Source organism: Dendrobium catenatum, unplaced genomic scaffold, assembly GCF_001605985.2.
Source record: "Dendrobium catenatum unplaced genomic scaffold, ASM160598v2 fragScaff_scaffold_586, whole genome shotgun sequence".
Taxonomy (NCBI): Eukaryota; Viridiplantae; Streptophyta; class Magnoliopsida; order Asparagales; family Orchidaceae; genus Dendrobium; species Dendrobium catenatum.
In genome coordinates, this window is record NW_021319048.1 from 66,641 (window position 1) to 82,367 (window position 15,727).

At 34.7% G+C, this 15,727-nt stretch overlaps 1 protein-coding gene across 1 annotated transcript; it reads right to left on the reverse strand.

Moving 5' to 3' along the window:
- On the reverse strand, positions 1–10,540 carry LOC110115342 (PTI1-like tyrosine-protein kinase At3g15890). Its single transcript, XM_020848553.2, has 4 exons — positions 10,344–10,540; positions 10,096–10,240; positions 846–1,108; positions 1–762 (listed from the first exon to the last, which is right to left on the reverse strand). The coding sequence occupies exons 1-4, from the start codon at positions 10,385–10,387 to the stop codon at positions 99–101; spliced, it is 1,116 nt and encodes a 371-aa protein (XP_020704212.1). The 5' UTR covers positions 10,388–10,540; the 3' UTR covers positions 1–98.
- Positions 10,541–15,727: the final 5,187 nt, after the last annotated feature.

The following is a 15,727-nucleotide window of genomic DNA, read 5'->3' on the forward strand; positions in this document are numbered from 1 at the left end:
AAAAACACAAACCATGTAAAATTATCCAGATTAAAGTTGATTCTTGGCTACATGGTACATGCACATTTCTTCTATATAACTTATGTACCAAGCAGAATTCACCTTGTTTCTGCAACTTCAGAAATTTGATCAGCTTCTTGTTTCACATCCCCTTTTGAATCTTTCTGCTCACAAACACCATTAGAACTGTCAACAGCAGGCGAACCTTGACTTTTTCTGATGAGTTCTGGCTTGAACATGTCATCATTTTCCAGATTTGCCAGTTTCTCCTTCAATTCCCCTTTCAGCAAACCCACCACTTCCAGCATTGTAGGTCTCTTCTCAGGAGTGCTATAAGCACAAACTAGAGCAACAAGCACCATTCTCTTCATTTCAGCTTCCACAAAGTTGCCATTGAGCTTTGGGTCTGCCATTTCATTAAACCTTTTCTCTCTAGCAAGTGGGAGTGCCCAGTCAGTGATGGATCGCTTCACCGTTGGGCTCAACTTTTCCAATGGTTTTTTTCCACTAGCAAGCTCTAGTAATAGTATTCCAAAACTATAAACATCGCAACTCTCGGATGCCTTACCAAACATAGCATATTCAGGGGCAAGATAGCCCAGAGTACCTTTCACCCTTGTGGTAACATGAGTTGCGCCTTCAGGAATGAGCTTCGCAAATCCAAAATCAGCAACTTTTGCCTGGAAACTGGAATCTAGTAGAACATTGCTTGCTTTGATGTCTCTGTGGATAATATGAGGCACCGCATGGTGGTGAAGATAACTGCAAAACAGGAACAAGGAGAAAATCAGTAAACCTGAAGTTGAAGGGGGAAATTTGAACTTTAAAACTGTCCAAACGCTTACGCAATGCCCTCAGCTGATCCTATAGCAATATTCATTCTTCTGCCCCAGTCCAGAAGGCATTCTGCCGAATGCTGTCCGTGAAGATGGGATAATAAACTTAAATTAGGCATGAAGTGATATACTATTAAGCGCTCTTGTCCTTCGGCGCAATATCCACGCAAGCTAAGAAGGTTTTTGTGTCTCACTCTTCCCAAAATTTCCACCTCAACAGCAAACTCCAATTCAGCCTTGTTACTCCAAACTTTTAACCTCTTAACAGCAATCTGTGTGAAACATAAAGGGAAGCACCAAATTCAATCAATCCGGGGAAAATTCTGCATAAGAACTAAGAAGTGCTAGCATGAGAAGGATAAAGATGAGAAGAGTTAAAAGAAAGATATGCCAGTGCTCCATGCCACTATTGGGGGGAGAGAATTTTAAGCATCAGTTTTGCCAGGGTGAATAAAATGCACAAGCATTCTAAGTAAGACTCATTTGCACGTCTTATGTACAACTGTTTGTGTCATGCAAGAGCATATATTAATATATAAATAAATTATTCCAATATTTCATTGGTGTTGTCAAAATGCCCAAAAAGTTTGAACATTTTGGAAAGAGAAAAAGCCCAAAAGGGTCCTCCGACTATTAAAAAGTGTTCAGTTTGATCTCAGAGCTTTACAATGCCTCAATTTAATCCCCCGACGACTGAAAATTGATCTAATTTAATCCTAGGGCCTAAAACAACCATTAAAGTTTAACACCAAAGTGTTAAATATGAGGGTATTTTAGGATAGTGCAAGAATATGTGAGATTATATTGCTTATGGTGCTCTATTTTAGCATTTAATAAATTATAATAAATATAAAAATCAAAATGAAATTAAATATACTAAATAATAATGGTGAATAGTTATCAAATAATATAATGTTTTAAATAAAAATCTAAATGAAAGGTCTGTTAACTCACAAAATATGCAATGGGTTTTGTTTACCAATTGAACCCAATAAAAACATGAATTGTATTTTGTTGTAAAGCAATGGATTTTGTTTACCAAGCTAAAAGCTAATGAATCAGATTATAAAATAAAAATAATGCAAGTTTGTTAACTCACAAAAAAAAAACTCATTGTCTCCTTGTCGATCTCGCAAAGTCGCTACAATCACGTCATCTCGCATCGTCGCTCACAACAACCCGTCGATCTCGCAGTCTTGTCGTCTCACATAGCTCGTGATCGTCTCCTTTTCAATGTCACAAAACGTCGTCACATGGCATCACACACAATTTTCAATGATTTCGCAGCACAGTTGTCTCGCAATTTCATTCACAATAGTCCGTCAATCTCATAGTCTTGTCATCTCACATAGCAGGTGACCATCTCCTCTTTGATGTTGATGCACGTTGTCATGCAGCACCGCTCGTAGTTTTTGATGATCTTGTAGCAGAGTCATCTCGCAACGTTGCTCAGAGTAGACCATCGATCTCCCAGTCTAGTTGTCTCGCATAGCTCGCGGCATTTCCTCTTCGATGTCGCAATACTTCGTCCTGCACAGCACCGCTTGAAGACTTCAACGATCTTACAACACAATTATTCCTTGTTTCGTATCCATTGGATTAAAGAGGGAAGGTGAAACAAGTACTTTTTCTTTAAAAAAAAAGTCTTGCCGCAGCAAAACGAACCCATGCCCTTTCTTTAGTTACTTTCATGGAATATCAAATGCGGGGACTAAATTGAAGCATTTTATAATAGTCAGGAGACTATAATATCTTTATGAATGTCTGAAATTAAATTGAATATTTATTAATAATCGGGAAGTTTATTTTGAGCATTTACTCATTTCAGAAAATTCCAAATGTCTGAAATTAAATTGAATATTTATTAATAATCAGGGAGACTATTTTGAGCATTTACTCATTTCAGAAAATTCCAACTCAACCTTCTCTTAAAAAACAGTTGTATTGTTGCAGATGAATTCCATGTAAGACCATAATCATCAAAAAAACACAACGGCACCAAGTGACATCATCATAGGAAAACGCTCAGAAGTCTGGTCATAAGTCATTTTCAATGCGTCCTATTTTTTATTCTATTGTTTTAGTACCTTTGAGCAAAAATGCAAAAGCTGGAGCGTTCTGCATCTTCTGCTCTCTTTTTCTACCACTTTCATATGTCTTGTTTTTATCTCATTTTCCTTAATACCGGATGCGGGGAATATGGGGTATTTTAGGATAGTGCAAGAGTATGTGAGATTATATTACTTATGTTTCTCTATTTTATCATTTAATAAATTATAATAAATAAAAAAATTAAATTAAATTAAATCTACTAAATAATAATGGTGAATAATTATCAAATAATATAATTTTTGTAATAAAAATCTAAATGAAAGGTCTGTTAACTCACAAAATATGCAATGGATTTTGTTTACCAAGCTAAAAGCTAATGAATCAAGTTATAAAATAAAAAGAATACAAGTTTGTTAACTCACAAAAAAATACAGTCTCCTTGTCGATCTCGCAAAGTCGCTACAATCATGTCGTCTTGCAACATCGCTCACAACCCGCCGATATGGCAGTCTCGTCGTCTCACACAGCTCGCGACCGTCTCCTTATCAATGTCACAAAACTTCATCACATGGCATCACACGCAATCGTCAATGATCTCGCAGTGTCACTCACAATAGCCTGTCAATCTCGCAGTCTTGTCATCTCGCATAGCTGACAACCATCTCCTCTTCGATGTCGATGCATGTTGTCATGCGGCACCGCCGATCTCACAGCCCCGTCGTCTCGCATAGCTCGCGGTGTTTCTTCTTCGATGTCGCAATACTTCGTCATGCAGCACCGCACCGCTTGAACACTTCGATGATCTTATAACACAATTATTCCTCATTTTGTATCCATTGGATTATAGCGGGAAGGTGAACCAGGTAATTTTTTAAAAAAAAAGTATTTTTGCTGCAATACCCAAGCAAAATGAACCCTTACCCTTTCTTTAGTTGCTTTCATGGAATACCAGATGCGCAGACTAAATTGAAGCATTTTATAATAGTCAGGAGACTATATTATGTCTTATGAAAGTTTGAGATAAAATTGATTATTTATTAATAGTCGGGAAGACTATTTTGAGCATTTACTCATTTCAGAAAATTTCAACTCAACCATCTCTTAAAAAACAGTAGTATTGTTGCAGATGAATTCCATGTAAGATCATAATCATCAAAAAAAAACAACGGCACCAAGTGACATCATCATAGGAAAACGCTCAGAAGTCTGGTCATAAGTCATTTTCAATGGCGTCCTATATTTTATTCTATTGTTTTAGTACCTTTGAGCAAAACAGCAAAAGCTGGAGCGTTCTTCATCTTCTGCTCTCTTTTTCTACCACTTTCATATGTCTTGTTTTTATCTCATTTTCCTTAATACCGGATGCGGGGAGAATCATGCCTTTGAACCATGGAATCGTGTCATAAAAGCATATTTTGAAATTTCTAATGGGAAGGGAACCCTTTCACCTATACTTCTCCAGTAACTAGCCATTTCTGGATTGAGCAACTTAAAAAAAGGAGAAAGTATTAGCAATTAAATTCAAATATTCTATATATCTAAACCTGTCACAAAGGCCTAGCTACTAAAATGTCAATCAACGCTTTGTTCAAATCATCTAGCATGAGTGAAAGCCAGTATTTAGTATGTCAAATCATTGATAAATGTTATAACCCTAGACCACTCGATGTTAATTGTTGAGAAGGATGAATCCAAGAGGATCAAAATGGGGCCGCATACATTAGTGGCCAAGCCCATATTCAAACCCAAAAGTTTAAGCTTATGAGTCAAGATCAATCATATTTTTAACATATTTTTTTAACAATATTATGGGATACCAATCTCATCTCATGTGTCTTAACAATCTACCTCACGTAAGAGTTCTCCACATCAGCTAACAAACTTTCTCAAATAGAAGCTTTTTCAACTATACCGTATATCAAGCAATAAAAAAAAAACCACACAATCATATACAAACACTATGGGAGTTGCTCGCTCTTCATGAGCATGGTTTCGATATCGCTTATAGAGAGGATGAACCAAAGGGGAAAAAATTGGATCTATCATATCAATAGCCAAGCCAGCATTCAACCCAAAAGTTTATACTTATTGATGAATGCCAATCACTTGGTCTTTTTACTCCATATTATTCAACCATCCGATGTGTAATTAAAGCCAAATCTCATGTCTTGATTTTAATTTGCATCATTTTCCAACCTATACAAAGCAAACTTCTACAATAAAACTTGCTAATCACTTGACAATATCAATAAATTATAGCAATGGACAATAATGGAAAACCATTGACTTTTATTGTAAAGTTGATTTGGAAAATGAACTTCATTAAAGAATATAAAGTGAGACATCCTGATAGTAGGACTGTAAAAAAGCTACAAACTCAGAGTTGACTTTGACTATACCCTAACTCACTATAATAGACCAAGTCGATGGAGATATGACTCAAAATGAGAATTAGCATAAAATTTATAATATGTATAATGGAATATATGTTTAATATAAAGTTCAATTTTTTTTATTATATACACTAATGTTTCTCAAAATCAATTTAGATTCATGTCAGGTAGGTCTACTATGAAGGCTATACATTTATTGAGAGGTTTGATGGAGACATATATAGAAAGAATAAGGAGGATCAACATATGATATTTATTAATTTAGATAAAGCATATGTTAAAGTTACAACAAAAGTGCTATGGAGAGTTCTAGAAAAGAAAGGGGTTAATAATGCTTATATTCTAGTCATTAAGGATATGTATATAGCAGTTGTTACTTGTGTTCAAACACAAGGTGGTTTGACCAAGTATTTTTATATTTTTGTTGGATCACATTAAGGATTAGCCTTAAGCCCATATCTGTTTGCTTTAGTCATGGATATTCTCACTAAACATTTGCAAGAGGTTGTACTCTGGTGTATGCTTTTTGCTGATGACATTCTTTTTGTTGATAAGAATAGGGAGGGGAAAGTAAACTTGAATTATGGAGGTCGACCTTAGAGTCTAAAGATTTTCGTTTGAGTAGATCTAAAATCGAATATATGGAGTGTAATTTTAGTAGTAGTAGATCTAGTGGGGGGATTGTGACTTTGGGTAGTCAAGTCATTAATAAGAGTGCACAATTTAGATATATTGGGTCTATTGTTCAGAGTGATGATGAAATAGATGAGGATATTATTAGTAGAATTCAAGTTAAATGGTTGAAGTAGAGGAATGTATCGGGCTTGTTGTGCGATAGAAAAGTTCCCCTCAAACTTAAGGAAAAATTCTATAAGATGATGATGAGACCTACAATGATTTATGGAGAAAATAAGCCATTAAAGGAGAAGCATAATATTAAGTTAAGTGTTGCAAAGACGAGAAAAAAAAAAGTGTTGCAAAGACGAGGATACTCAGGCGAATGAGTGGTTGTGCTCTTAGAGAGCATATTCATGAAAAGATTGGAGTACCTCCAGTGGAAAATAAGATAAGAAAGAGTCACCTTAGATGGTTTGGTCACATAAAACGGCGGCCTTCCAATCACCCAGTTAAGAGAGTATATGTATTAGATTTTGGCTTATGTTAAGAAAAGTAGAGGTAGACCTAAAAATACTTCGTTAGAAATTATTAGAAATGACCTTAGATTTAAATGAGAATTTGACTCTTAACAAGACACAATGGAGAAAAAGGATTCATGTAGCTGACCTCACATAGTGAGATAAAGGCTTGATGTTATTGTTTGTTGTTATATTAATTAGAAATCAAGTTTGAGTCCACTCAAACTCAAATGATCTTTATTTAGTTGAGTCGGAATCAAATTATTTCGAGTTGAGTGGAGTGCAAGTTAAATTCGTAATAAAATTTTGCATTTGAAGTCAAGCCAAAGTTGCTTGAATTTGGATTGGAATTAGTCCCATTCCTTGGTGTACAAACATTTTTTCTACTACTGTCTGCTCATATTAGATTGAGCCCATATGCCAAATACAAAACCTAATGCTAGATTTGGCAACATTACATAAACCCAGCAAATTTAAATGCGAGAGAAAAAAATTTGTATGTTTAGGGAGCTCATGATTGTCACTTTAACATCTCCCTACATATAAGATACCCACTTATTCTTTTCCATGAAAGGGTGTAATAGTGCAAAAAGCCTAAAGGTTTGTGGAGGGATTGATTTGTGTAGTCTTAAACATGAATTGCAAAGAGATTGTTTCCATGAATCTAACCCATGACTTCTAGGTCACAACTAAGACAACTAAATCATAGCCATTGGGCCACCGTCTTATTCCTCTAAACCATTATTGTCAAAGTTTAATGACAAACATGGGATTTTATATATTTTAATAAGATAAAGTTTTTAACATTGTACTTTTATCATAACATTGTTACATGAAGAATCAAATTCCTCCATCCGCTGCCTTGGATCCTCATTTGCATTATTAATGAAAACAGACCAAAGACAATTATTTTAATGTGTTGTTTTATCTGCCATAATCTTTATTGTCAAGTGATTTTCATATAACTGTTACTTTTTGTTCATCGACTTCTTAAGATCATAGATATTCAAATCTCAGTATAATTAAAGAGCTACTCAAGTACCGCACTTCAATTGTATGCCTATTTGTTTCATTTAATTTGTGTAATAATACATCATGAAGTTCAAGAACCATTAATCATGCTAACTAGACAGCCATTAGCAATTAATTTACGTCGTACTACCTTCCATGATGAAAATCAAGATGAATGGTTATCATTTTTCATTTGAACTAGTATCGTCTACAGAAACCAAGGATAAAACTTGTCCAAGGAAATAACTCTACTGCCCAAATATATATATATATATGTGTGTGTGCGCGCGCGCGCGCGCGCACGCGAATGTATATATTCAAGTATGCATATAATATGTACAATTATCATATACACTCGCATGTACCTTCACAGGTACCTAGCAAGTATTTGGCGGATAGCAACAAAGGAACCAACATCTAGTGGGGCCCACAGGTGAACTCACCTAATGATCCATTAGCCAAGGACGCATAAGAGAATTCACCCAAATGATCAACAAGAGCTACTCATCCTGGCCTACTAAAGGAGGTCGGCTTTCATAGAGGGCATTCAAGGCTCCTCAAAAAGCAAACAACTCATCACCGACCACATAAGAAGGCAGTTGCCATGATCACTCACTCCCATAAAGAGCGGGTATCCTCGCTCATGCTCACCAAGATCTACTATAAGAAGGTGCCTACTCACGAGACCCTTAGTTCATCTTATTGCGACCATCTAACCTAGATCTCTCATTTCCCACAATAATAGCTCACTCGACTCTCTCTTCAAAGGTGATTTGAGGCCTTCAACACAATTCATCAGCAACCCCAGCAAGCCCGCCAGTTGCAAGCCCCATATTAGCACTTATTGATGGACGACGCTCGTCTAAACCTACTCGACACTATTGAACTCACCCTAACGACAGATCATTGAAAGTTGTTCAACACCGCCCCTTCAAACTAGTCATAAGGCAACACATATCTAGGACAGTCTATATTAAAAGTCATTAAAATTGTGTGTTCTTTAATCTTTCATGATGTAACGTTTCATGTAACCCTTGGATCTACATAAATAAAGGGTGAAAAAAAAAACATTTTTGAATCTCTTGATTGAGTGAGATTATAAGCCCACTAAGCATTTCTATACAGATTTTCCCCAGTAAACTGCTTTCGCTCCATTCTCACACTAGTTCCAAGTCACCCCTCACAGAGTTCGCCTGCCAATAAAGTCAGCTACCATCCACGAAGAAATTTGGATCCAACATAAAAAAAACACATTTGTGTAATTTAATTATACTCACATTCAATACTTAGTGATGTCTCATCCAAAAAATCACATTAATTCACAAAATGTTGCGTACAACATCTATCACATAATTTCCGAAAATGAAAAATACTTTGATTGATTAAAAGAAAAATATCAAAGGTAGATTTCTGATCGGGATGCAGTCATTCTGCTATCAACAAAATTCTACCACAGAAGTATGTAGAGAGATGCTTCTATACTTTACACAATAACAATTGCTTAACAGATTATCCCTTTAAATGATACTTTGAAAAAAAAAAAAAGTTTCCACCAGCAAAGAAAACAAATACTTTTCTTATATCAATTCATTTCTTAATCATCTAGCCATCCACAACCCCAAACACACGCCAAATGTTCGCCTAAAGTCCTTAAATAATTTATTGTTTCCAAATCAACATAAATAAAAAAATTGGCAGTAACATATTGGTTTTAGTAGCCCAAGAAACAACAATGGCATAATGCACAACTGTTAATTTAATGGGGAATATAGGTAAGTAATCTTTCACTACTTTAACAGGAAATATTGGTAAATTATCTTTCACCGATTGAAAGACACGCTAAACCAAACACACAACTGCAAAAAATTAAGATTTATAAGATTTATAAAGATTATGACCATAGTAGTGTTCCTTAATGCATTTATAAAAGAGATCCATAGCACGGAGGCTAACCACCACAAAACAAACCCAAATACCCAACCCCATAGTTCTATCAAACTAATCTAAATGGTTATAGACAGCTAGAAAGTGGATGCCAAGTTTGGGGTAATTTTGCAGAATTTAAAAGAGGCTTTCCCAGAATCAATGACTATTTCTGTCTTTAATCCATGGCTAACTAAAAAAAATACAGCTCCATCATTGCAATAATTAAAAAATCACGTAGAAGAGTCTCATTCACTCCTGCACCTCATCAATGCCTTAACATTACATTCTTTTCACAGTTTAATATCCTTATTATTATTTTTTTAATATATGGGATATTTTGCATAAGCAAACCCAAACCACCGCGGATCAGCATCATAAAAGAAAGAGAGAACTGCCAAAATAGTCTTTCATAACAAATAAACTTGTTGACAGGATGACAATCTCATAATTGTTCTAAAGGGAGCCATTCCTTCGATAATTCAACCTATAAGATAATGAGGATATTACCTTTGTAATTACTGCACAGAGGAAGCGATGTATATTAATCAATCAAACCATCAAAATTCATATTTGACCTACAGCATAACTAAACCAAACCTTTCCCTTCCTTATGGTCGCTTTCATAAAGCAAAAAGAAAGAAAACCAAATCAAATACTCAAATGTAAAAACTCATTTTAAAAGAAGTTTAGATCAAAACATAATACGAAATTCCCAGAGGAAATTCAGAGATAGCCAAATACCTGAGATCCATCCCATAGTTGACCCCAATAAACGCTCCCAAATCCCCCTTCACCTAGCTTGTTGTCGTAATTGAAGTTGTTCGTGGCCGCGTGCAGCTCCTTGAGGGAAAAAACCCTCCAAGTGCTCGACTTCCTCCCCTCTCTCCTGCGACAACAGCCCTCGCTCTCATCACCATTCCAATCACCAATAATAAACACAGTAAAAGAAAGCAAAAGAAGAAAGAAAAAGAAGGCACCCCAAAACCCACCGGTCGGAGGATTTTCTGCAGCAGAGGAAAGAGAAGAAAGACATCTGCCCCTAGCTCGAGTACTTCAACCTAGCTGGGGAAAGCAAAACGGCGAACAGCTCAGTTCCCTTCAACCATGAAGGCGAGCTAGTCACAGAGAGAGAAAGAGAGCAGATCCGACAACAGAGTGGGGGGAAAAAGGCAGAACAGAATAACCCAAAGTCGGAAAAATGGACTTCGCAATATATAAGAACCCGCGTATTTCGGTGACGGCGCCCGAGCGTGGTGCGGTGTGCCGCAGGTATATTAACCTGGTCCAAAAATGTATTTTATAATTCAGTGTAAAATAGATGTAAATGAATTTAATTGAATGTAGCATTAATTCGGATGATATATTTTATTTTGTTGAATGTATTTTGAATATATTTTGATAAATAGACTGATTATTTGGGATGTTGAGAGATATTATATCAAGAAGAAAATATATATATAAAAAAAAAAATAAGAAATATTTGGAATGTTAACAACTCATAACTTTGTTAAAGAGTGTCAAATTGTATATCATAAGTATATTCATTTATGTCAAAATGTCAATGGAGATTGTTCAAAGCAAAATATCAGAGGGGGTCTTCACTATGTCAACAAAGCATCCTCTAATATCATAATCATCTAAGATTCTCTATTTTGGGTCTTCCTGCAAACATAATAATTGTTCATCTCATAACAATTGAGGGATGTTTAAAATGACTCGTGATTGGATAGAATGGTGAAATGATTAAGTGCGGTCATCAGACGTTGTCCATAGGTGAATTATGATGCGTCATATCACCATTTTATTGTATATCAGTGTTGTGTACCGTTGTGTGCCAGGTAATGCAAATAATATTTAAATATGTTCCGATTTTATTTTTGTTTTTTGTTCCAAAATGATTTACCCTTAATTTTAGACCACAACTATGATTCTCTCTTTTTTTTTATTATTATTATTGAAAAGAATAAGAGAAGTAAAAAAAAAAAAAAAGAGAAGTCAAAATGCCACTTTGAAACTATTTTTTATTTTGAAAGTATTAAATCATTGAATAACACAAAACCCATATAAAATAAATTTAAGCAAATTAAATTAAATAGAATGTCAAAATAATGTCTTATCTAAAACACGGTGAACATGAAAACATTAACAATTTTAATATTCATTAATTCAAAATAGTTTTATCAACCATTATTAAAAAGAAATTTTTCATTCAAGGTTATATTTTGATATTCATCCCATTTAGACAAAAGAAATGTAACCAACATGCAAGAGATTAAGGCTTCGTTTGGGACGGTTTTCTTCATGCTTCTTAAAACAGTTTTTTTAGTACAAAATTTTTAATTTTTGTACTAAAAAGCTGTTTTAAGAAGCAGTAAAAAAAACCGTCACAAACGAAGTCTAAGGCTTGGTTTGGAACGGCTTTTTTTTGTTTCTTAAAGCAGATTTTTAATGAAAAAAAATTTAATTTTTATACTTGAAAGTTGCTTCAAGAAGTAGTAAGAAAGTCGTGCCAAGCAAAACCTAAGGCTTGTTTGGGATGACTTTCTTATTGCTTATTAAAACAGCTTTTTAATACAAAAATTACTTTAAGAAGCATTAAAAAAGCTGTCCCAAATAGAGTCTAAGATTTCATTTGCCAGTTGTGACTGCTTTCTTACTGTTTTTTAAGATAATTTTTTAAAAATTTTCATATCAAGAATTTATTTTAAAAAAAAAACTATAAAAAATAAAACTTTAAAATCTCACCACTTAACGTTGGAAATATTGTACTCAAACGTGGTGGGAAAGCTCTCAATTTTCAAGAAGGAAAGTCAAAATAAAACAGAAAAAATTATGTCTCAACAACTAATGATAGAGCTATCTAAAGCTTAGTTTTCATTATAAATACAATTATGACTCAACACGGCAAAATTATTAGCTCAATTTAGTTTTAATGCCTCTCCGCGTCGAACTTTTATTTGGTCCGGTCACAGGACGTAGCTCTACGTTCGGTCATCAGTAGAATCGCACCACACGTTCTCACTATTTATCGCGTGCCCCGACAACCCGACTAGGAACGGACCCAGGATGGCTCGGTATTTCTCTATTTTGCTTGGTATTGGTCGATTTTGCTCGGCAATAACCAATACCGAGCAATTACCGAGCAACTCGGTATTGGTCTTCACAGAGCGGTATTTCTCGTTATTGTCAAGCAATACCGAGCAATACCGAGCAAATACCGAGTAATACCTCGTGCAATACACGAACATAGCATTCCCGGGTTCCGGTCCGGGTCAAGTCGTCGGGCCGCACGGTAAAGAGTAAAAGCACGTGGCGACATGTTATTGGCGGCCGAACATAGCTCTACGTCCGATTAGAGGACGTAATAATTGTTCATCCACATCAGGTAAGATCTTCTTCCACCTACTTTATACTTACTAAAAAGTTGTAGTTGTTAACAAAATATAAAACTAAATATAAGAGACACTATGAAGAATTTCTTTAGAAAATTTTATTCATTTAGATGGAAGCAACTTCAGATAAGATAACGTTGAAAGAAAAAAATCTCTCTTAAATTGGCAGTAATTGAGTCAAGTTGAGTGAGTATATATTATTTAAATTATTAATTTTTTCAGCTTAATGTATATTGAATTTTACAATTTTGTTTAAATTTATTTATTTATTTTTCAATTTTAAGTGATAATCAATCTAATTTAGGCTTTGTTTGAAATGGCTTTATTAATATTTTTTAAAACAATTTTTTAGTACAAAAAATTATAGTTCAACAAATTTTTGAGCTAAAAATTTTCTTTAGAAAACAATAAGAAAGTCATCCTTGGGACAGCTTTCATACTGTTTCTTAAAACATCTTCGGGTTTGAGTTAACCCATTTAATAAAATGGTCAAGTTCGAGTTAAGTTTTTTACTCATCAAACATATCAAGTTCAAATTGACCCGCAAACCCATTTTTTACCCAAAATAATTTGTTTGATATATTTTTCCTAATTTTTTGTGTGGTTATAATGTTTTAAATTTTTATTATATATTTTTAAATTTATAGTTAATAAGTCAAAAAATAATAATCAAAATGAGTCAAATTCTTTTTTTTTTAACAACATATTTTATTTCATAAGAAAATGGACATACAACCAAAAGACCAAAAAGCCAAAGAAATAAAAATACAAAGCTAAAAATATCACATTAATCAACAAAATGCAAAGTAAACTAGAAAGGATAAATAATCCAAAGTGTCGGACTCAGAATCACCACCTGGTTGCGAAGCTTGGACCATCCATTGGAGGAAGAATAACCATCTGACCCAAATATGATAACCACCAAGGAACACACAGAAGAAGGAACCACTAGCAGCGCCAAAACAAGCCATGGTCTTCTAGGGGGGCGAGCACGAAGCCTACCTCATCATAGTCCAAAAATAAAAGCCAACACCTCACGGTCTTGCCATCAATCCACAAGGCACCCAACAAAACCAATCGGCCAACCTTGAGTCTGAAAGGACCACCATCCATAACACTCCAAAGAAATAAGCCAAAACCAACCAAGCAAACACCAGTAGCAGAAGTAGGGTCAAATCCGAAAAAGAAAAATTATTATTTTTTTTCAATTTACAAACTCTATGCTTACTACACTTTTTTAAAAAATCAGCATCAACAATTTGATAAATAATTAAATCAAAGTTATCCCGAGAATCCGAAATATTCTCATTAATTTCCTCACAAGCAACTGAAGAATTGTCATCATGTAATCAGTCACCCTGCATCACCTTATTTTTCCTTGATTTACAAGCTAGATGAGCTAACAAAGCATCATTAAAAATAACGAATATAGACACATCAAAAAGTGGCACACCAATATGTTTAGAGACATGATCAACACCCTCGATAAAAGAAGCACTAAAAGGAGCATAAGTGCCCAAAAAATTAGCATCCACACAATTATTAACAGGCAAAATCCTACTCGTATATGGCTAACAATCTCAGTCACCAGGGTCCAAAGGGACAAAATCATTAAAAATCGCAGCTTCACCATCACCGACATCAATATTAGAATAAGGAGAGACAATAAGACTAGCTATCAAATTAACTAAACAATTGTTAGGATCTTAAGCCTCAACAGCCCTCTCATTAATTCCATAAGAAGGAGCCATCAACAAAATCCTAGACAACGGATGATCAATTCCATTAACAATTAGCTCAGGAGAACGCCCAACATCATAGGCCGAAACAGTTGGAGGGAAAACCACAAAATTAGTCACCTGAATGGGAATCCCAACATCACCAGCCGCAAGCACAGAAACAAGCCCAACATCACTAACTGCCAAGGGAAAATACCAACATCACCAGCAACACTAACTTCCACATTCTTGAGCAAAACACCATCACCACCATGAAAATTTTCTTGAAAACCAACAAAGGGTTTAACACCCACATTAATTGAAGAAGGGTTAACATTGTGAGAACTATCGAGATGGGGATGTAATAAACAACATTCCACTTTCAAGTGACCTAACGAAATGCATTGAGTACAATGAGAAGGAAAACAAGACGAGTTTGGGGGTTGAATGGATCCTAAACATGTCAGATTCATGATATTCAAGTCGCTAGCTAATCATGTTCAGGTTAATCTTTTTTACCCATTTATTAAACGATATTGAGTTTGGGTTGAATGGATTCTAGTCGGATCATTTTTGGGTCAAACTCGAACTGGACCCATCAACTAATTTTTGACACCCCTAATTTCAAACAACTTTATTACTGTTTTGCTTTTCAAATCTAACTACAATTATTTATTTTCTCATCTGCTTTCAAGAAATTTATATATTAAAATGTTATTTTTAAGACAGCTTACAAAAAATTATTTTTTCATTATAATTTTAAAATCATTTTAAAGAAAAGTTATAGACATCCCAAACTGATTCTTAATCGACAATATTAATAACAGTGGATTAAAAATAAATTTCGGGGTGAAAAAGCCAGAGCTCAACTGCTCAAAGGCTAAAAATAAACAAATAGTAAAAAAAAAAAAAAAAAAAAAAAAAGAAAAAAAAAAAAAAAGAAAAAAAAAAAAAAAAAAAAGAATAGCTGGTGTGCCACATCCCATCACGAGCCTCTTATAATATTCTCCCAATTCTTTTCAACTTAGACAAAACATGTAAAATATATGATTAAAAATGCTCGCAATTTAGGGTTTGTACGCGGCCTGTGATGCAATTCTTAAAATATTCCGCAGGAATAAATCTTACGAGTCGCTTTCTACCTCGCCCTGTCCCTCAGAGGGCAAAACATTACGTCACCCATTTCAAGTAAACCCACGCAACGCCTACTTTAGTTAGTGGTGGGACCCGCATTTGCTTGCTGCGAACACCACGGGCTTTCAT

Excerpts from the sequence above, each read along its gene's own strand:
- LOC110115342 (XM_020848553.2), bottom strand. The coding sequence starts at position 10,387 with ATGTCTTTCTTCTCTTTCCTCTGCTGCAGAAAATCCTCCGACCG. Across the intron at positions 10,241-10,343 it reads TGCAGAAAATCCTCCGACCG|GAGAGAGGGGAGGAAGTCGA; the intron begins GTGGGTTTTGGG and ends CTGTTGTCGCAG. Across the intron at positions 763-845 it reads GGATCAGCTGAGGGCATTGC|TTATCTTCACCACCATGCGG; the intron begins GTAAGCGTTTGG and ends CCTGTTTTGCAG.